The 24,352-nt window shown below is 32.9% G+C and overlaps 1 protein-coding gene across 6 annotated transcripts in view; it reads left to right on the forward strand.

Annotated features, from left to right (window-relative positions):
* Positions 1-24,352, forward strand: part of LOC118202056 (protein arginine N-methyltransferase 9-like) — a 69,714-nt gene that overhangs the window by 30,619 nt on the left and 14,743 nt on the right. For 4 of the 6 annotated variants that reach the window (XM_085820530.1, XM_085820532.1, XM_085820531.1 and 1 more), the window contains 4 exons: positions 5,696-5,995; positions 8,263-8,304; positions 18,850-19,015; positions 20,571-20,772. In XM_085820530.1, coding sequence (XP_085676656.1) covers positions 5,696-5,995; positions 8,263-8,304; positions 18,850-19,015; positions 20,571-20,772 — 710 coding nt within the window. The remainder of the gene's footprint in view (positions 1-5,695; positions 5,996-8,262; positions 8,305-18,849; positions 19,016-20,570; positions 20,773-24,352) is intronic. The other 2 variants (XM_085820533.1, XM_035374216.2) reach the window with 1 other exon arrangement.

Raw genomic sequence — 24,352 nt, forward strand, 5'->3', positions numbered from 1 at the left:
TCTACATATCATCAACAGCGCCACCTAACCGCTCCCATATCCTATTTGCGCATGCCCGTCCTTCTGCGAGTTTCAAAGTTAAGTTGCCACTATTTAATTTACAACCCCCTTATTTGTTTTTTTATTTTTAACGTTTGTAATTGAATACCAAAGAACATGGTAACCTTTTATGTTGATGTTATGCTTGGGCGTTATTTCGATTCTTTTAAGGCCATAAATGCTTCATTATTTCATAATTTTTTAAGCTTTTTAATTTTTACATGCCATCTTACTAGATTTAAACTTAAACGGATGATCCTGTATCTAGAATCACCTAAATCCCAACGAGTCCAGATTTTGGACTATGTACTGTACCAATATTTATTTAATTTTTTAAGTGGCACTGGGGAGCAGATATAATAAGTTTTCCTTGACAGTTAAGGGGGAATGCAATGATTTTGTGAGGGTGGAGCATGATTTTAGGTGGAAAAAACACAAACTTCTTGATACTTAGGACTGATTGTAACAATTTTTCATTGCTCATTCTCTTGCTGGCTCTCCCTAACACCCAAATAATATTTCCCTATCATATTTTGATTTTCTGAAATGAATTTGCAATGTGTGATGCCTTTTGATTTATCAAATATTAACATTATCTTCATTTACTTTTTTTATTCATCTTTTGTGACTTCATTATCCAAAAATTTCATCATGTATAGTAGGATAATTTTGGACTCATAAGTGAAACACAATATAAAAATTTTGAATGCTTATTTGCTTTTTCAATAATACCTTCATAGTATTCATTATATATGTTTTGTTAGCCTGTGGAGAACAAAGTGGCTAAAAGTCTTCCTTTTCATTTGATTTTTGTCAAAAATGCATGAATTAAAATATTAGGCAGGCTGAATTCTTCAGCTAGTATTTGGCATCAAAATTTTTATATCAAGTATAGATCAGCAGCTGTAGTGCCATGTACTTTTTATCGAGTTTTTACGAAAGTTTCCTTCCACCGCAAATATTGTTTACGCAAACAGTTTGCCTTGCTGTGTTTAATCATATTTTGTCAAATCATTTTTGGCATTTGAAAGAAAGAGACTGACTGTGGAACACTGTGTTGTAAAATTTGTAAAAAATATCGTTATCATTAAAAACAAGGTGTCTGAAATGGAACTATAATGCTACCAGATTAGAACCATCATTTGCTTCCAGTTCTGTTGCAAAAAGTCAGCTACAGAATGTTACCAAATCATGTGTACAGCTTTAGGTACTACAGTGAAAAGTCGTTAATCCGGACTCGTCGGGACTTCGGCGATTCCGGATTATAGATCATCAGTTTAAATCTCGTAACATGGCATACACAAATTCTAAAATTAAAAATATGAAACCGTATTTTAGGAAATAAAGAACAATTATGATCTAAAGGGTATCAAAATTTACAAAAAAAGAAGCTTAATATTTATTTGTTTACTTTATTAAACATTTCTTTCAATGTAAGTTGTTTCGTTTTATGTGATAATACTTTCTCTTTAATTCTATAAACAGACATAATTTCTTGTTCAGTTAAAAAGCTCCGCTGTTCAAGTCCCGTAATTGCTGTGCCGAGAATACTGACTAACTTGTCAATCGAAATTTTTTCGTTTTCACTAACCTCTCTGTCACCTTCTTCATGTCTTCATCCATTTTTTGCAGCAATTCCACTTTTTGTTTGACGGACATCGAGACATACTTTCATTTTGTAGATCCTTTGGGAGCTCCAGAATCGGAAATTGACATAATCGAAAGTTCAAGTTTACTTTTATAAAATTGCTCTTACAGTCTGCAAAAAATAATAAGCTGCATCGAATTCGAAGATTAAGGAATAACGCAAGCATCAACATTAACTGAAATAGATAATTGTATAATTTTAGCTTATACCGTTCGTTATACATTAAACGCGCACGCGAAAACGTATTCTGCACTTGCGCACACGCATACGCGCACGCGTAAATGCCTATGCACATGTGTCAACGCGGCGCATGCGCAGAAAGTTTTTAGCTTTGAGGTCCGGATTATAGATCATTCCGGATTATGGGTGTCCGAATTAACGACTTTTGACTGTAATGGTGAATCAAATGATACTGTGAAGGTTTGGTACCAAAAGTTCAAAAACAAAGACTACGACATTCAAGAAGTAGAGCACTCTGGCTGACCTACTGATGTTGATGAGCCCATCTGTGAGAACTTGTGAAAGAAGATCAGTATGCAACCACTTGAGAGCTTGCTAAAGAGTTACACGGCAGTATTACATCCATTAGTTGATCTATGCGTTGCATAAACTTGACGTACAAGTTCAATCGCTGGGTGCTGCATGAGCTGACTCAAGCAGAAAAGAACAGACGTGTTCCGGCCTGCACTGTAATGAAAAGTGGACTTACTTCAACAACACGGGAAGGGGTTGGTCTGCGCCTGGTGACCTCTGTCGGGAACGTCGCAAAGCACAGTTTGACTAACAAAAAGATCATGCTTTGTATTTGGTTGGATTGGCATGGTATTCTCCATAAATTATATGTGGAGAAAGGTAAAGGTAGTAAGATGAAAAGCTAGTCCGTGTATCAAGGAAAAACGCTGAATTGAGTTCCGGCGCAAAAAGATAATGCAAGACCACATGTGTCTGCATTCACTGGCTGGACTTTGTATGGACTGGAATGGGATCTTTTGCCACACCCACCATATAGCCCCAACATTGCTCCTTCGGACTTTTACCTTTTTTCATACCTGCAGCTACATGTTGCTGATGCTATCGTCCATTCTGCACAGGACGTCTGAAATGAGGTTGATCTGTTTTTGAAGTCACGGTCACCAAGTTTCTGGGCCAAAGGCTTTGAAAAAATGGAAGAAAATCATAGATTTGGGTGGTGATTACTACTTGCACTAAAAGTACTGTTTTCATGTTTTTTTTCCTAACTTTATCAAGAAATTTTTTTTGCAGAAAACTTTCATTACAACCAGATACATAGTTCATTATTGGTTGTAATCTTTGAGCATCTTAGACTTATTGTCCTAGCTTAGATAGACAGTTAGATTTATTGTCCTGTCTTTGTAGTTTTTTTTTTTCCCCTGAATAAAAACTTGTGTATATGATAAATGTTCCTTACTATAAATGTAGTATTAGCAAGTGTTTCTATTAAAGTTCTGTCAAGTTTAAAGCAAAATATATTAATTTTTAACTATCACATTCATCTTAATCATGTTTTTCAAAAAATATTTACATGTTTTTTCCTAAATTTTGACAATGTACAATATATATTTAATTAAATAACATACTTTAGGTTTTAAGTAGAGCTGTTGATTTCACGAGAAAAATAATTTTCATGTCCTTTACAGACATTTCTTATTAGATCATACATGTATTAGAATTAAAATGCATATTGTTATCGTAACAGTTTAACATAAACATTATCTATTTCATTCAGGTTTAAAAATCAAATTAAAGAAATGGCAAATGCAAATCACATTGTACAGTCAAAAGTCGTTAATTCGGACACCCATAATCCGTAATGATCTATAATCCGGACCTCAAAGCTACAAACTTTCTGGACATGAGTCACGTTTACGCGTGCATGTAAGACCTTTATGGCTGCGAATTTGCGTGTGCGCATGCGCATAATACGTTTACGCATGCACGTTTAATGTATAACGGACAGTATAAGCTAAGCTAAAATTATCTAATTTAGTTAATGTTGCAGATTGCGTTGTTCCTTAATCTTCGAATTGGATCCGGCTTATTACTTTTTGCAGACTGTTGGAGCAATTTTATAAAAGTAAGCTTGAACTTTCGATTATGTCAAATAGAATTTCCGATATATATTTACTAATATATAAAGAATCTACAAAGCGAAAGTATGTTTCAAAGTCCATTAAACAAAAAGTGGAATTGCTGCAAAAAATGGATAAAGGCATATCCTTTGTTTCTTAACTATTCCGAAATCTGTTTATCAATTTCACGCTGCTCTGCGGGGGGATGGGGGGACATCGTGGCGCGCAATGAATTGGAAGTTGATCTGTCAGCACTATCTTTATCTTCAGGGCAGATGTTTTTATTTTATTCAGCTTATAATTCCTTACTAAATGTAGTATTTCATCTCGATGTATTCCGTCTTTGATATGATTTAAATCAAATTCCTCGTCATTATAAATATCACGAGTATACATCAAATAGTTTTCTGGTTGCAATTTTCTAATTTCGACTATGCGTAGTGTATGCTTTACGCATGCGCGCATTGAAAGAATTGTTTAATAAAGTAAACAACGTTTAATAAAGTAGTAATGTTTTTAGTAGAGTTTTTTTTGTAAATTTTGATACCCTTTAGATCATAATTGCTCTTTATTTCATAAGTTACGGTTTCATATTTTTAATTTTGTAATTTCTGCATGCCATCTTACCAGATTTAAACTGATGATCTATAATCCGGAATCGCCGAAGTCCCGCCGAGTCCGGATTAACGACTTTTGACTGTATTATATTTCATTTAGAGCATTGCTACTTTTGTGGCCGTTGTGAAAGGAAATCTCCACGCTTAAAATGCATATTGTGTTTGTGTGGAGAGGATTTTCAATCGAAAAATGCATAGAAATAATTAAATCATCACAGGAAAAAGTAAAATGTAACAAAACCGCACTTCTTCATATTTCTTACATATAGATTCTGGTGAACATAACCTGAAAGTGTTGTTAATATGGTTTCAAAGGATTTATGTTTTTACTGGTGCTAAGGTTTTTCTTGATGGGACTGAAGGTGGTGCAGTACTTTGTTGTTTTTTATTGTGCCATTTTGTAAGACTTCATAATCTTTCTACATTTTGAGTGAAAGCACTGATTTTTTTATCAACAAAATTGAATTTATAATTTATAGACTTCTGTTGGCTGTGATATATAAAGTTTCTTTCTTTAAAGAACAAGTTATGTGGGCAAGTTGGTGCGTTTTTAGTAGAGTAGAGTTACTCTTTGGTCCACAATCACCTCTGGTCATTAATCACAGAAGTTGAAATTTGCTGTCATGGTGGCCACTGCAATGCAAAGTGCACTGAAATGTCTTCTATAATCCCTTCTCCCCAGTTTTGGAGCAGTTTCCTCCCATGTAATCATGTTATGCACACAGTCACATGTAATTGGATGTTGAAAATGTTTCCTTTTCATTAAGAATGCTGAATAGCTATTTTTTGAGACTTGGCTTATTTTTATGAAAATTTTATACATGGCTTTTCTGTGTACTTCATATAGCATTCATTAATGGTAAAGTTTTTATGAATTACAAAAAAATGCAGTGTCTTTTAGTTATAGATTTGACTTGGATGATAGGTAACATCAGTTAATTAGCACTATAAAAATCAGTGTTCTACTGTGAACATTATATATGGAATACATATATGGGTATGTGTATATGGGTCCGTGTTAAGTATTATAATTATTTTATTTGTGACTTGATTATCATTTTATTTGTGACTTGATTTATTATCATTATTCAGTTGTATAAGCTATCATAAGCCTTTTATCTCAAAGGTCAGTTTTCACATCTTTAATTTTTTTGAAATATGTTTAATATTTATTGTAATAAAATTAAATATTGTTTATCGTAATCAATATGTTGGGGTAGATTTAGTTCATTTTAAATATTTAAAGATGCATATAATCTGTTTGATGTTCTTTACTGACTATTTTATTTTCTTTCTTTTAGAGTCAATTTAGTTGTTACTGAAATATTTGATGCTGGCTTATTTGGAGAGCACAGTCTTGAAACTTTAAATCATGCATGGGAATATTTATTGCTGGATAATCACAGCAATATATGCCCTATTTCAAATGTTAATGATTTATCACCAAATTCTTCTGTATCATGTTCAGATGTTAATGACTTAAACAATGAAAATATTCAGGAACTAAATAACAGTGAAATAACTAAAGGAATGATCATACCACAATCTGCTACCGTGTTTGCTCTTCCTGTAGAATGTGAACGATTTCGTAAATTTTTCAGGTAATATTCTCATTTTTTCTTTTAATTTGTAATAAATGAGATGTGCAGTATAAAACCACAAATATCTTTTATTGTGGAATAATATCAAAAGTAACTTTAATTTGGATCATACAGAGCTGAAGTAATATTCCTGAAGGTTTTTTGGTATTTTATGATTTTATATCTCATCTTCATTTTTTGGGGGAATGTTATAGGGAAAATATAAAATTCAGTAATTACAGAATGTTAACAGTTATATTTTTAATTGTTTTGTGTTAAATATATTTTGAAGAGGGGAATGAATCTAAAGTGCAATATTTTTCATAATAGTTATTTTTGAAAATTAAATAATTAAAACTGTGGTTTTTGTATATTACCATTATTAAAATGAAAGGAAACTTTATTGTACATTATTATAATTTATTTAAGCATTGATATCTATAACACCACACATACAAAAAGACAGAAAAGTAAAATCTAATCTGTTTATGATTTTTTTTTGGGGGGGGTAGGGGTTAAAATAAGTCAATAAATGCAGGTAATTGTCATGGTCAGTATGTAGTTTATTCTGTTGATATTATTGGATTGGATTATTTTAATTATGGCAGAGCATACAAAAGCTGTTTGGAAAGGATGCCTTTGGAAGGGACTTTTTAAGGAAAATGGGTCATGCTCGCATTAATTATGGGGTAAATCATGAAAATGTCTATACAAACGGCAACAGGAATTTTCACCAAAGATTGCATTAACCTAAGGATTTCACGCGAATATGCGCAAAATTTAAGACAAATTCAGTTTTTAATGCACATTTTTGCATATCGAAGCTGAGACGTCTGAAGGTCATTTCTATTCCTATTTTCTACCCTTCCCCACATTGTGGAGTGTGCCAACAGGAAGTCATTTGATTTTCTTTTTAACAGGGCTTTTGTGCTATGTGGCAGCTTTTTCATAAAAGTTACAACACATGGATGGCAGCTTTGTCATAAAAGTTACAACACATGGATGGCAGCTTTTTCATAAAAGTTACGACACATGCATGGCATGTGTTAAAATTCAGAAAATATTTTTTTTCTCAAATATTTTGTAATTTTGTGTTATTAATTGCCATGTATTATTTTAATTTGAATACATTTGGCTTTGTAAATTTTATATTGGTTTTCATGGGGGGGGGAAATATGTGCAACTAGCTGATTTTGCTCGGATTCTTCAAGAATTATCTGATGAAGAAAAGGAAGACAAGGAAACCTTTGGATGGGAGAACAGTAGCGATTTCCATTCCTTACTTTCTTTTATTTTTTAGAAATAAATAAAAACATTAAAGTTAGTTTAAAGTGCATTTTTGTAACCAGTAAGAAGTAAATTTCCTTGCAGAAGTAAGTAATGCTAAACTTACTTCTGCAAGGAAAGTACTTTTTTCCTACTAAGGTGTTTTCCTTTTTTATTGTCTATACTTGTCTTTGATAAATATTGAAATTAGCTTAGATTTTAAAATACAGTTATTAAATAATAAATTTAAAATTTTCTATGATGAAATACATCATTGCATTTCCATCTCTTTAACATAAGAACTTAAAAATAGTTTACTTATATTTGAATTGATATCATTTATATTTTGCAATAATAAGATTAATATTTTATTTCTTAACAAATTTATTATCAATATTTACTCATTTCTGTCATTTTTCATGCCCAAAATGGTAAAATAACGGATGTCTTAAAAAAAAAAAAAAATGTGCACGTGCTCATGTAAAATTGCCAAGCGCGCATGCTGGAACGTTTAATACTGGTATTTCAACCTGGGATTAAAATCAGTCAGGCCGAATTATCAATATTTAGCAAACATATCCATTCTCTCAGTGGCATATTAGTATCATTTCAAAAAAAGATATACTATGTTTCATTCTGAGTATGATGTGGGAATTGTTTGTCACAAACTGGAAATGTTATACAAAATGATCTGCTTCCAGTGTTCATATCAAATTATTTACTGAAATAATTGTGCTATAACTGTGTTAAAATAACCAGTGTTAAGTCTGAAAATTATTGATTTTTTTTTAGGTAGAAGTAGTATAAAAAAATTTTCCACTTCTAGAAAAATTGTTTTTTCTAATTTTTTTCGTGTATAATTTAGTTAATTTAATATTGTAAAAGTTCATTTTGATCTAAAAATGGCTAATTACTTTTCTTCTTCAAATATTGAAATAGATTAATTTTCAAATGCTCTTGCTATTTCTAAAAGATGCTTGAATATGTATTTTTTTTTTTTTTCCCTCTTTGAAAACATGCAGACTCCCTGTGCACCACATATGTACAACATGGGGCTTACAGAAGTAAGTAAACTAAAACATTAGAAGTTACATGCATAAATAAAACAAACAAAAGCAGGGAACAGCAGTCATGAAAACAAATAAGTTCACTGGCCAAGTCATTCCGAACATTTTCAAATCGTTCTGTAAGCATATTATAGGGCCATCAAATATAGGGCATGAGAAAATCAAATGTTCCACATCCTGAGGCACTCTATTTGAACATTCACATAAATTGTTTGATCTTAGATTGAAACGAAACAGTTAACTTGCAAATTTACTGTGACCAGATAAAAACTGAGACGCTTTAAAATTTATAGAGAGGAAAGACTCGGAATGCAGTCTATGGTAAATAGAAGGAAAGAACTTTTTGGTGACCTCAGCATTACAAGATGAAATATAATCCTCATTTCACATAGCTAAAAGCTTCTTATAATGAAAGGACTTCCAATAGCTCTTTGGAATGCTAATGTTGATATCAATGGGTAAATATAAGGCATCTTTAGCTAAGAAATCAGCTCTTTCATTTCCATAGAAACCATGAATAGCACGCACATAAGCAAAGCAGATATCAATTCCTCTATTTTTAAGTGAACTAATAGTTACTAGGGTTTTGATAACTAATTTGTTGCAGCTGGTAATACTTTTTCAAAAGTTGAAGAGAGAGAATCAGAACAAATAAGGTACATTGAGGATGTTGGCCCATTATCCTTAATCTGTTTGATGGCAAGATAAATGCACAGAAGTTCTGCTTGAAAAACTGTGCATTCATTCCGTATACGGTGTTTAAAAAAACAAAGTTTGGAATGGCCTTCAAAAAGAACAAATGCAAGGCCAACCTTGTTGTTCATCTTGTTGCCATCTGTTAAGAAAACCATATGAAACCATTTCAGCAGTTTCTTTATAATCGCAGAAATTTATGGGTTCTAAAGTAGCGGGATGAGGAAGATCAGTGAAGTGGACAATTCCATTTATACAGTCTTCCAACGTATCAGTTGCCAATGAATCGAAAATATTATTCTTATATGCAATTTCAAAATCAATAGGCGGAACTCCTGCAAGAACAAAGTAGCCTCATTGCTTAAGGTTCTATAACCACTAATAATACAAAGAATTCTCGGTTGAATCTTTCTTAAATTTCTTTTGTTAACCTTCTTGGCAAGAACATGTCCCCAAGTACTACAGCCGTACAAAATGAAAGGTACAATACACTGCTTATACATCAGTTTCTTAACATCGTAGCTTACTCCAAAAGTATTTTTGGCGATTCGGTGAAAGCCATTAATGATTTTTTCACATTTAGCAGAAAAGAAGTCAATGTGCTTTTTCCATGTTAATTTTTAGTCAAGAATGATGCCAAGATACTTAACATTTTCTAAAAATTCCAACAGAGAGTCATCGAGCATCAAAGTAGCAATATTTTGTTCATCAAATGTTCTGGAAACTAGCATAGCTTTACTTTTTGAAGGATTGAAAGTGAGTTTGTGAGAAATCGGCCTACTGGAGACTTCTAGAACTTCTTGTGCTCTCAAAAGAATGTTATTCAAAATATTTCCTTGGAAAATTAAAAGTAAGTTGTCTGCAAATGCAATTTTTATACAACCGTCGAGATGATTTAAAAGATCATTTATTATTATGTTCCAAAGCCTTTATTATATTTTTCTTAAAAATTTTATAAAATATTCATGCTAGAATAATATAATTTTCCCCTTAATCCACAAATAAATGTATATAGAAAAATATCCGAACAATCGCAGATTTTATTTAACACAACACACAATTAAAATTAAAAAATATTAAAACTGTCTTTCATAAAAATTCAACGAGCAAACAACGAAAAGCAAGCAATGTTTCAAAATGAGACAGTGTATGATATTCTTTGAAACATGGGTGTATGCAAAGTCCAAGGTTGCATTAGTCACAGGAATATAATATATGCTGCTATTTTACTCAGCAAATTTGACTCATTTAGCATTTGTGTATTTTCTACCGTCAGATAGTACTTTCGTTTTGACATTAAAAAAAACCTTTTGCTAAGTAAGCGATACAAAATATTCGTCTCAATGCCGGAAAACTCGAAGAGTAATAAAAAAGTCTCTAATGATAGAACATCTACTCCACTATAACTGATTAAAAAATAAAATAAACATAAGCAAAATTAAAAAATAAAATAAACATAAGAAAAATTAAAAAATAAAATAAACATAAGAAAAATTAATAAATTAAATTAAAAGTATTCCAGAGCATCCAGAACGTGTTCATTTGTTTATATAAAATGAGGCAGTAAGAGCCATTACATTACTCAACACTAGCAAATTAGCGATTGTGTATATTCTGATTGTGTATATTCTACGTTTAGATACAGCTTTCGTTTGCCATTAAAAAAAGATATGTTTCGCTGATGATTAAAAATATTCATCTCAAACCATGAAAAATCTAAGAGTAAGGAAAATAAAAAAAGAAAAAAATATAAGATTAATAAAAAAAACTCTATTGATAGGACATCTATCCCACTATATTGCAAAAATAAAAATAAAAAGTAGCTCAATGCAGTGAGAGCATGTGCATTTGTTTATATCAAATGAGCAGTTAAAGAGACATTACATTGCTCAACACCCACCCACGAATCTCACTCTCATTCTGAAACAAAATACCAAAAATAAAAATCATTGCATAGGAATGAAAGTAAGCATACTTAACTTTCAATATATTCCCCATAACAGACATACAGCTACATCTAGCGGCAGCAAAAAATATTAATTAAACGTTCTATTTAAAAAGTCAAATGTGGTACCTCCGTCTGGTAGAGTGAATTAAATGGTGAATCAAATATGACACACTCGGTCGTGAGGTAATGTTCGCTGCTGATGCACATATGACACACCCGTACTGAATGGGTTAAGAAGGTTATAGATATTATGTGATATACCAGCATCTTTTAGAATTTTTAAGCTAGATGGCCACCAAGCATTATCAAAAGATTCTTTGAAATCCAGGAAAATAAGAATTGTATTATACTTTATTTTCTTTCCACACTGCAAGATATTACAAAGGCAAATAATGGCATCTTCAGCAGACTTCCGAGGAGTAAATCCGAACTGAGAATCATTCTAAAAACATTTCTGTCTCAAATACCAATTTATTTTGTTAATGAAGAGAGTTTCAAGACATTTTCCCAAAGTTGGCAAAAGACTAATGCATCTAACATTATCAAGATAAGGGCCTCTTGTATCTAAAGTTTTACGAATCAAAACAACACGAGCCCTCTTCCATTGTGCTGGAAAAGCTCCTAATTGTAAACAAAGGTTGAAAAGTCTGTGCAAAAATGTGCTATCCACCGCATGAAAGTGCTGTACAATTTCATTGGATAGAGAGTCAAGCCCAAGTAATTTGTTCTTCTTGAGATTTTTAATAACACTGTTAACTTAAGTAGAGAACGTACAGTCCATAAAAGAAATATAAAGTCCATTGGACTCAGTACGCATAGTTTTATGAGAATTTCTATCATCACACGCATTATCTCTTGGGGAAATTCTTTGTCATTATAGCAACAATTGTATCACTCAAACTTGAAGTAAGACTGCCATCCGGGAGTTTAATTCCAGAAATCTCAATCTTTTTTTCAAAATTGGTCTTAACCGCATATTTATATACAGTCAAAAGTCGTTCGGACACCCATAATCTGGACCTCAAAGGTAAAAACTTTCTGCACATGCGCCGCGTTGACACATGCGCATAGGCATTTACGCGTGCGCGTAAGACCTTTACGCGCATATGCGTGTGCGCAAATGCAGAATACGTTTTTGCGTTCGCGTTTAATGTATAACGAACGGTATAAGCTAAAATTATACAATTATCTATTTCAGTTGATGTTGATGCTTGCGTTATTCCTTAATCTTCGAATTGGATGCAGCTTATTATTTTTTGCAGATTGTAAGAGCAATTTTATAAAAGTAAACTTGAACTTTCGATTATGTCAATTTCCGATTCTGGAGCTCCCAAAGGATCTACAAAACGAAAGTATGTCTCGATGTCCGTCAAACAAAAAGTGGAATTGCTGCAAAAAATGGATAAAGACATGAAGAAGGTGACAGAGAGGTTAGTGAAAACGAAAAAATTTCGATTGACAAGTTAGTCGGTATTCTCGGCACAGCAATTACGGGACTTGAACAGCGGAGCTTTTTAACTGAACAAGAAATTATGTCTGTTTATAGAATTAAAGAGAAAGTATTATCACATAAAACGAAACAACTTACATTGAAAGAAATGTTTAATAAAGTAAACAAATAAATATTAAGCTTCTTTTTTTGTAAATTTTGATACCCTTTAGATCATAATTGTTCTTTATTTCCTAAAATACGGTTTCATATTTTTAATTTCAGAATTTGTGTATGCCATCTTACGAGATTTAAACTGATGATCTATAATCCGGAAAAATCGACAATCCGGAATCGCTGAAGTCCCGACGAGTCCGGATTAACGACTTTTGACTGTATGTATATTATCAGACATTGTGAACATTAATAGTTGAGAGAAAATTTCTTCACGACTCAAGCTTGGCATTAGCTAATTTAGCCTTATAATTATGCCACAATACAAAATATTTAATTTTATATATATTTTTAAGAACACTGTTTCTTTCTTTCTGGGATCTACGCCTAGCAGCATTTACATGTTTTCTATAACAATCAATTTCCTTAGATCACCAAGGGACCCTATTCTTCTTACTTTTCTTCATCGGAATTGAAAATAAAGCACAATTAAAAATAATGGTAGAAAGTCTGTTTACAATATTTTCTAATGCAATACAATCATAGCAACTGTTAAGAAGGACATTCACGTTACACAATTCTCTCTCACAAAGTTCAGTAAATAAAAACCAGTTTGCTCTTTTTAAATTAAAAGTACACAAATGAGAAGATATAATTGGATGGCATAAAACAAGTTCAAAGATAATCATTTTATGGTCAGAAAGAGAATCTTCCTCAGAGATATCCCAACCTTGAACGATGGCTGCAGTCGTAAGCTACAAAGTGTAAGGTCAATATAACTCGAGTCATGCATGGAACAGAAAGTAGGTCTGCGATTTTCATTAAGTAGAAACAAATGATTGACAGTAGTAAAATCGCTAAGCTTCTTTCCTCTAGCATCAGTAACAGGACTATGCCAAATCGCTGATTTGCTATTCGAATCCATACCACATAAAAATTTGCATGGTTTCTTCATCGTTAAAATACGTGAAATTTTTAAAAGTTCTATGTCAATATTAGTTTGGGGCTCAAAATAAGCGGAACAAATAGTCAGGTCAGATCTATTAATTTTTATATCTAAAACAACAGTGTTATAAACTGTATGATTTAAGTCCAAAAAAGGAGAAAGATTCTGGTTACGAACAATAACAGCAGACTTGACAACTTCTGCTTCAGAATCGTACTAATCGTAATAAATATTAAGCTTTTTTTTGAAAATTTTGATACCCTTTAGATCATAATTGCTCATTATTTTATAAATTACGGTTTCATATTTTTAATTTTATAATTTCTGCATGCCATCTTACCAGATTTAAACTGATGATCTATAATCCGGAAAAATCGATAATCCGGAATCACCGAAGTCCCGACGAGTCCAGATTAAAGACTTTTGACTGTATTTTCTATTTTATAAGACACACCTTGATTTTGGGGCATGAAAATTTTAAAAATAATTAATTAATCGGTTAACAGACTGACTTTTATTAGTATGCTTCATTACAATTTCATTACAATTTGAAAATACTTCATTACAATTTGATTTGAAAAAAAGTATTAGTGTATATTCTGCCATATAATTTGCAGCTAAAATTTCAAACTACATTTTTTAATTTTTAGGTATATTTGCTGTATAACATGCATAATTTCAAACTACTTTTTTTAGTTTTTAAGTGCATTTACCATATAGCGTGCACCTTTTTCTTTACGAAGGAAACCTGAAAGATAATGTACTGTGCTCTTATTTTTTGAAGTCATTCATTCGAAGATTTTATCCTAGGCTTTCGAACAGAGTGTACTGAATTGGTAAAGTGATAAGAGTAACAATATGTATTTGTGGGAAATGCTTGAGGGAGTAAATAATTCTGCAAAGAGCAAATATTGTATTCAATGCAGCTGTGCACAAGAATATTACTTGAGGGTTTCAAGAAAAGAGAGTCAATATTTCAGGTAAGAATTCACTTCCTGTATGAATTCATGGAAGTAGCAGTTAGATGTTTTCTCTTTCTATAATCAATTGAATCTGTAGTTTTGAAGCAAACATTGAAGTCAAGGAAGGAACAAGGATAAAGGCCAAATGTGTAATGCTAGTCTAGAAATAGTGTGTGAGTAGATAATAAATACATGGAATAAAGTCAAACCCAATATAATTAAAACGTCGTTAATCCAGACTCGTCGGGACTTCGGCGATTCCGGATTATAGATCATCAGTTTAAATCTCGTAAGATGGCATAGACAAATACTAAAATTAAAAATATGAAACCGTATTTTAGGAAATAAAGAACAATTATGATCTAAAGGGTATCAAAATTTACAAAAAAAGAAGCTTAATATTTATTTGTTTACTTTATTAAACATTTCTTTCAATGTAAGTTGTTTCGTTTTATGTGATAATACTTTCTCTTTAATTCTATAAACAGACATAATTTCTTGTTCAGTTAAAAAGCTCCGCTGTTCAAGTCCCGTAATTGCTGTGCCGAGAATACCGACTAACTTGTCAATCGAAATGTTTTCGTTTCACTAACCTCTCTGTCACCTTCTTCATGTCTTTATCCATTTTTTGCAGCAATTCCACTTTTTGTTTGACGGACATCGAGACATACTTTCGTTTTGTAGATCCTTTGGGAGCTCCAGAATCGGAAATTGACATAATCGAAAGTTCAAGTTTACTTTTATAAAATTGCTCTTACAGTCTGCAAAAAATAATAAGCTGCATCGAATTCGAAGATTAAGGAATAACGTAAGCATTAACTGAATAACTAACATTAACTGAAATAGATAATTGTATAATTTTAGCTTATACCGTTCGTTATACGTTAAACGCGCACGTGAAAACTGCATGCATGCATTCTGCACTTGCGCACATGCATATGCGCGTGCGCGTAAAGGTCTTACGTGCACGCGTAAATGCCTATGCGCATGTGTCAACGCGGTGCATGCGCAGAAAGTTTTTAGCTTTGAGGTCCGGATTATAGATCATTCCGGATTATGGGTGTCCGAATTAACGACTTTTGACTGTATATCTAACAATCTAGATGGCATCGAAGATAATTATTTATTTCCTGATCACTAGCTGCTATGCAGCCAGCCTTCGTCTGGCTTTTAAATGTACTGGAAAAATGTTTAAAGGGAATATCAAACATTAAATTTTAAAATTACACAGAATACTCTGCAGAACAATTTTATTAAAAAAAAAAAAAAAAAAAAACTGAAAGGTTTTAGATTTTAAATTATGTCCAAATGGGCATTTTTTTTTAAGCTTTTGTGTAAATTCAGTACAGTAGCAATGTCGCAAAATAATTTTAAAATGAGCATATCTTTAGAATTTCCGATACACAGTTCTGCACCCGCTGGAAATAAAAAGGTTTTTTCCCCCTGCCGTAGAATGTTGCCTTTGCTCGCTTTGAAATCATTGAGTTTGTTACTCAAAAATTCATTAAAGTTTTACAAAATATGAAATCAATAATCAAACAAATTCTAAATTTCAAATTTGGTCTTCCATATGCCCATATTCGTAGGAGGATTACATCATTCAAAATTAGATGGCTCTATGTACTGTTGTTTTATGACAATGCGAGAAATAGACATACATTTATGCAGATTTTTCATTATTTAATTTCTTCAAATATAATGCAAGACTAACATTTGGTGGCAACAGTTTGAAAAGTGAAACGGACATTTATAGTGATTCAACGCAAAACGAAAACAATAGTCCTTCAGGGACAAAGCCCCTTTGGACTAAAAAAAGGGGGGGAATTAAAAAGAAAAACAACAACAAAAATTCAATAAAAATGCATTACATTAAAAAAAATTACAATAAAATAAATAATATCCCTTAATACAAATATTAATTATCCTAATAAATAAATTAACCAAATTCCTGTTGTCTTCTCTCGACAAATGTCCAGTATGCAAGAGAAACATTAACCTTTAAGAGACGGGGCAGTTTGGAAAGGTTTCATATAAAAAGACGAGAAATCCAAATGCATTTCCACCCCCTTTTTAGCTGCCATTTTAAAGGGAAACTACTACACATTTTTGCAACTTTTCCTGTAGGTCGCCTTTGTTAATTTTCAGATAAGAGGCTAGGGAATAATATAAAAGAATTTGTTGAATTTGTTCTTTTTTCTGCTGTTTCTTTTCCCTAACTAGGGAAACATATTATGGTTAGATTTCGTAGCTAAATAATTGTCGTATGTTGAAATATTAACTTTTGACATTGCATCATAATGAAAATACGCCTTAGCAGCAAATGCATGCCTATAATCAGTTCCTAGTTTACTCAGTTTTTATTTGTTTCATATCTGAATTTAGTTTAGCATTACATGTACTAATTAACAATTTTAATTTATATTCGAAAATGATGTTCAACTATTTGTTTCTCGTATAAACCGGCAGTTTGCTTTTATTTGTTTCCAAGCATTGTGTAACAGCTTATATTTATATATCAAACAAATTCCATTGTTCTTATATTAGTTTCATTTACCTTTTCCATTAGTATTCTTATTCAGTTTAATTTATTGATTCCCCCCCATTATATCGTAAGTTATTGCATCTTTCAACTACATTATTTTTCATTGTTCTTTCTTGCAGTTTTGTGATAAAAACTTTTTTTTTTATCCTTTAGCGTTATTATTATTATTATTATCTGTGCTTTAAAAACAGATTTTATTGATTATATTTTCATTGCATTGCACTCCATTGCATTTTGCATGTTTCAAACAGCAATATTAAATACAAAAATACAATAAAAAGGGGAAATATAAAGGAAAAAATACATTTTTAATGACACTGAAAAGTTGGTAAAATTAATACTAATGTAAACTTGCTGAGATTTCACTGCTGAGGGAAACGAAAGGGAATTTATGAAACCCCACAGTTGGGAGGCGAGAAAGTCATAAGTGGCAAGGGAGCTTATTCGGACTATGACTTTCTCCGCACCCTGAAGGATGGGGGAGGGGAATTCGCTGGCCGATAATTTGGCCACAGCCGTCTTTTTGAGACACTGCAGCTCTGGCCGATTCTTAGCCGCCCGTCTTTTAAAGGTTAACTTAAAAAACTGCACAGAATTATCGCCCTCATTTTTCCCAGTGACAACGATGGCAACAGTGATATATCAGTAACAGTGGCTGCATGCCACTGTTGCTGATATAATGAGAGATAATTATGGATTTGATGCGATTTCATCAAAAAACATATAATAATAATAATAATAATAATAATAATAAAAAACTCATTTAAATTTTGAAAAAGGTACACTTCGAGGTGCACTGGCTCTTGTCTAGATGCACCTATGTACCTAATTTCATAGCCCTGGGTCTATTAGCTTATGCGCAGCACGAAAAAAAGACATACACATAGACAGCCAGACTCTTCCTTTTATTGTATATACAGATAATAACAGTGATGGTGGAGATGAAACAGAATTTGATGGTGTGCCTGATATACAATGTGCACCTGCAAATTTCGATTGTATATTTTATATCAAAATATAAGATATACTTATGCATCGTACACTGGAATGTATGGCATGCAAAGTTAATGAAATCAGTGTTTATTGAGTATACAATGTATTACTTTCAGAACTCCCATCCATTAGATGAAGCTCATCTGTGTACCCCCTAAAGTACACAATAGCCTAAGGTGCCCCAAACACATTGCATCAGTTCATGTTTATTGTTGAGTTTTTTATCCTAAAAGAACTCTTTTGTGCTTCCTTATTTTTATGTTAATGGTTACTTAAGATAAATATGCACTCGGAGTAGCTCCTTGGTTAAAAACAAGAAACGACATAATTTTACTGCTTCTCACAATTTGTTCATTAATGAATTGAGTGGGGATTGTTGTGAATCCCAAATGAAATTTCAGACGCTTTGGTTTTTTAAAGAAACATGAGAGCTTTGGTATATTAAGGGTTAACTCTTTGATTTCAACACTACAATTAACATCTCTGTAGACACCGCTGCTGCTGTTGTATAAGAATGGACCCATGTTTTAGACATGAATTTTTTAAAGAAAAAGTGCATCTTATACATTGGGAAATACATTATTTACCTTCTTACATTTCTGTAAGTGAAATAACTAAAAAATAAATTAATGTAAATAAATAAAATTGCACTGCATTTTTGTTTCTCAGCCTAATTGTTTTGCGTGATGATCTATTATAGTTATTTCTGAAGAGAAATTATGAGCTTAATTAAGAGATAAATTATGAGTATTTTGTTAAAGGCAAACTGCTGTTTAAAATTGGTGACCATTATCATGAAATATTGTAACCTATTCACAAAGTGTATGTAATGGGTCATTTTATTTATCATTTCAGGTTAGATAGTAAAATTTTGGAGGCGTTAGATATTAACAATTTAGTTCTTCCTCAACTTTTGGATGAGGAACCTTACTCTACTGAAAAAATAATGAATATACCAGGGGGATACAAAGCATTAAGTAACCCATTGGTTCTTTTAGAAGCTAATTTCAACTCACGTCAGGTCTGTAATTTATGTTAATTATTTATGTATTTAATGTACATTAATACACTACCTGACATTGAAAATGAATCACCAAGAAGGAGTGGCCCAAAAATTATGCAAATTTCAGGGTAGATGCACGTCGCCGAGTTATGCGAATGATGTAGAATGCGCAGCTCTCCAGTGCACATTGAGGAAGAAGAAACCTGCAGAGAGTTCAGTTTTTGTGCTGTTATTTCTGCTAAGGAAATCGTCATGGAAAATTTGTTCTTGTCTCAAAGGACGCATGTAATAGCAGAGAATGTCTGACCATCATCAACAGTGGCAGTTCCAGCAGACAGATGATTTTTACGAGGGGCAGGGTGATAGGACTGAGAAGGGCATAATTGATGCAGTTGGTCCATATGACAAATCTCATTTAACATACACCTGGACACATCCGCAGTGCACCGGCTGAGGTGACGATGGTTGGAACAAGGAAATGTGCCGAGTCCGAGGGTTCTAGTGCAGCCAGAGTGATATCAGCATGCGTGGATCAATGTATCTGCCAACAAGCAGTAGTGCCGTCACAATGCACTTCTACCTCTATTCTGTAGCATGTTCAAGACATCCTGGATGTTCCCATGTCAACCAGAACGTTTTGCCTTCAATTGGTGGATAGTGACCTGCACTCATGGCATCTGTTAAGAAAACTGCCATTGACCCCATATCATAGACGTCAACATCTGCAATGGTGCTGGGATTGAGCGATGTGGGCGACAAAGTGGCGCAGAGTAGTGTTCTCAGATGAGTCATGCTTCTGTTTTTCTAGTGATAGTTGACACGTATAAGCATGGCGTCGATGTGGAGATAGTTCCAATTCGACAACAATTGTGGAATGCCTCACTGTGCGACAGTGTGACATCATGGTTTGTGGCACAATTGCATACAATTCCAAGTCACCTTTAGTTGGTATTCAGGGCACTATGATGGCCCAATGATATGTGCATGATGTGCTGCGGCTGATGACACTCCCCTAACTTCAGGAGGTGCCCAAAGCCCTTTATCAGCAGGATAATGCCTGACTACCCTCCCCTACCTTCAAGGAGAGCCCAATGCCCTTTATCAGCAGGACTGCACACTGCTAGCATCAGTTAACATGCTGTGCGAGGTGTACAGATGCTTCCCTGGGCACTGTTCTGTCCTGATCTCTCACCAGTCGAATACATTGGGATGTGATTGTATGCCATTTGCTGACCCTGCCATTGCCGCATTCAGAAGATGAACTGTAGCAAATGGTTGGCAGAGAATGGAGAGCCATTCCTCAGGACACCATCCGCAGTCTCATTGACTCTTACTTATACATGCTGTTTCTTGTATCACCATCCAAGGTGATCCTACAGCCTACTGAGCTGACACTGTTCTCTCTCTGTATTATGCATATCATTCTGAAATAAAGATCACTTGCTGTTCGTTGCTGTCTTCTCTCTGTTTGCCAAGTTCATCATATTTTGGCCTCTCCTTCTTGGTGTTGCATTTTCAATGTCGAGTAGCATATGTACAAAACTGAATATTAAGGTATGCATTTTTCTTTTAGGATATTAAATCTCTTTTAGAAGGTAAGCTGTTGAATTTGACTTACCAGTGCATTAACGGTGGTAGTTTAGATGCTTTTGTTGTATGGTTTGATTTGCATCTTGATGCTGAAACTAGCATTTCATCGGCACCCAAGGAAAAATTATCTGACAGTTGTTGCTGGGATCAAGCTGTTTTCTATGTTCTGCCACAATATTTGGAAGGTATAGCTTTATTTAATAACTTTAGAAATTAATTTATTTTTGACTTTGCAAGATTCTAGCTAAATCTGCTTGCTCGATCTTTATTTGAACTGTGAAGCAATTATTCACCAAGTTCAAACTGTATAAATGACAAGATGTAGGAAGGGCGAAAAAGCCTTTTATTCAACTCAAGAAGGCATTTACAAATGCACTCCGGGTGTTTACAAACTGAGCTAATGCTTTTGGCTGCAACTGAGAATAGAAATATAAAGTTGAAACTTAAGCGTGGGTTAAATAATCAGCTGAAGCTGCACAGAGATGAGCTGGCTGTTAGGCCTAACACTGAAGTAAACAAAGCGGCAGTTAATATGCATGACAGTAAAATATCGCTTAAATCAGCGAAACAACATGGCCAAATGGCAGAACACTCTGTCTGAAGTAACTCAAGACATCCGCTTGAATGGTATCTTTCTACCCTACTTTGGTACACATGGTGGCCAAACATGCTTCACATGGTAGCCATCATTTTCAGCTACCATCTGAAATAATAAAATAGCTTGTGTAACTATCAATGAAAGCTTGTGCCTCGATATGTTGGGCATGCATTTGTTGTGATGCAAATTTTTAATTTTGTTCTTGTTATTTAAATATTTTTATTTGTATTTCATTTAAATTTGAAATTGTAAAGAGGGTATTTGTAAGTGTTAGAAGCTTTAGCTGGTTATTTTTTCAATGTGTAACAAGGATAGGAGGTCTTTCTTTTGAACATTCTGGACGGAAGTGACTTTTCCCGTTAGCTTTTATAATAACAGAAGGCACTATGTTCAGTTTAGTCAAAAAGTTAAACACCTAATTTTCAGGAATTTAACAATGGTGCTGTGACCTTGCGACTGGCAGACCACAAGAATATGTAGAATATGTTTTTTTTGAATTGTATATTTGATTTCTGTTTTGTTTTTGTATGTTGTATAAATATTATGTTTTTGATTAGAAGTGATGAAATGTTTTGTGCTCACCTAGATATTTGATCCATTTATCACTTAAATTAGAGTATTTTGTGAGAATTGCAGTTTTGCTAGTGAGTTGATTTTGCTAATTGCATTTTAAATAATTCCTTTGGAGACTTCAATTTTTATTAATTGGTTTAGTGTCAGAACAGAACAGTGTTCAAGAAATAGTAATTTTTTTCAACTTCTTGAAATGTTTTTTAGATTTTATGTAATTTGTACGTAATGAAAATGAGTTTTGAAATTGGACTTTTTTTTTTTTTTTTTGGAAAATCTGAAATATTAGTATATTAAAGTTAATTTTGGTTCTACAGTCAAAAGTCTTTAATCCGAACTTGTCGGGACTTCGGCGATTCCGGATTATAGATCATCAGTTTAAATCTGGTAAGATGGCATGCAAAAATTATAAAATTAAAAATATGAAACCGTAATTTATAAAATAATGAGCAATTATGATCTAAAGGGTATCAAAATTTCCAAAAAAAAAAAAAGCTTAATATTTATTTGTTTACTTTATTAAACATTTTTTTCAACACGCGCATGCGTAAAGCATACATTATGCATAGCCGAAATTAGAAAATTGCAACCAGAAAACTATTTGATTTGTATTCGTGATATTTATAATGACGAGGAATTTGATTTAAATCATATCAAAGACGAAGTACATCGAGATGAAATACTACATTTAATAAGGAATTATAAGCCGAATAAAATAAAAACATCTGCCCTGAAGATAACGATAGTGTTGACAGATCAACTTCGAGTTCATTGCGCGCCGCCACGTCCCCCCCCACACAGAGCAGCGTGAAATTGATAAACAGATTTTGGAACGGTTAGATAAACAAAGGATATGCCTTTATCCATTTTTTGCAGCAATTCCACTTTTTGTTTGATGGGCATCGAAACATGCTTTCGCTTTGTAGATCCTTTGGCAGCTCCATAATCCTTTTTGACATAATTGAAAGTTCAAGCTCACTTTTATAAAATTGCTCTAACAATCTGCAAAAAATAATAAGCCGGGTCCAATTAGAAGATTAAGGAACAACACAATCTGCAACATTAATTGAAATAGATAATTTTAGCTTAGCTTATATCGTCCATTATACATTAAACACGCATGCGTAAACGCGTAGTGCATTTACGCATGCACAGAAAGTTTATAGCTTTGAGGTCCGGATTATAGATCATTCCGGATTATGGATGTCCGGATTAAAGACTTTTGACTGTATTTGTAAAATTGCATGGGGCCAATGATAGTTTACTAAAAGATTGATTGTATTTTTTATTTATTTATTTATTTATTTTTTCAAGTTAGTTTTCAGCTGGAGTAAGTTTCTTGTTTAGCTCTTTAGAGTTTGAATAATTGAATTTTTACCTATTTTGTGAATTTTGTGAATAATTATTAGTGTCTGAGAAAAGTGTGTAAACAGTAGGAACAGTGAGTTTAGAGTTTTACAGTAGTTGTGAATAGGGAGATTATGAGAAATTTTTGGAAAGGTAGAATTGGTTTTGTTTGAAATTTTGGAAATATAGTTTTAAAGGATACTATTCTTATTCTGTACTCATAACTTGTGGCTTTTCAAGTAGTTTGATAGTGAGTTTACTGGTGAGCAGTGTAACATTTAACAGTATCTTTTTTTTTTAAAATTTGATTTGATTTGTCAATTTTGAGCCTTAATAGTTTGTATTGGTTTTTGAATTTCAATTTTTGGTTGAACTTGTTGCAGTGTTGGATTTAACTTTAAAAGAACTTTAAGTGAAATATGGTTTGGAATGTAAATTTGATACTAGTGGAAGTAGAATAGGTGACTTCAGTTTTGTAAAGATTTTGTAAAGAAATTTGGTTTGATTTTGCGTTTTTTAAGGTAATTAACTCCACTAAGTTTTGCATTGTGTTCCTGTTTTCAAGTTTGTTGTCTTTCAAATTCCCTCCTTTTTTTTTTTTTTTTTTTTCTTGTTTTTCTAGTTGACGCTGTTTGGTTCTGACAATTTGTGATTGCTCTAGAAGCTTAGTGTATGTGGAGGATTTGTGCTAAGTGGTGTTTTAAGAAGAGTATAGAATTGAGATTTGTGAGATTAAGTATTTTGAGATCTTAGGTTTGAGAAGTTTTTATTTTAAGCTCTTCTTTCTTGTGAGCTTTTTGAATTTTGGTACCTGCAGTTTTTGTAGTCTTGCTGTGAAGTTGTCATGCTTTCGATTGCTACCCTGTGTGCATTGCATACTCTTCATTTTCTGTACTTGATTACTCTCCGGAAACTTGAAACTTTGTTCTGAGAACTATTTTTGTGTCTTTCATGGAAGTTCTTTTTGATCGCAGCCTTTAGTTCGGTACTCATATTTTCCTGGACGTGGATTCTGAGTTACTCTTTCAACATGTGTAGAGGTTCGCTTGATGCATAAAGCCATGGGTATGTCAATTGTAATGCAATGCTTTTCTCAATTTACATAGACACAAGCTCTCTATGTTTTTTCATGTCAGTTAAGGATGTGGCTAACAACTGCTTTTCGTTGCGACTCACTTCTTTGTGAACTTTGATGCAGTTTGGTTTTTGTCTAAATTGTGCCAATTTTTTGTTTTGTTTGATACTTTCTT

This window comes from Stegodyphus dumicola, chromosome 7 (genome assembly GCF_044657685.1).
Source record: "Stegodyphus dumicola isolate Sdum_Otavi_A_Nest chromosome 7, ASM4465768v1".
Taxonomy (NCBI): Eukaryota; Metazoa; Arthropoda; class Arachnida; order Araneae; family Eresidae; genus Stegodyphus; species Stegodyphus dumicola.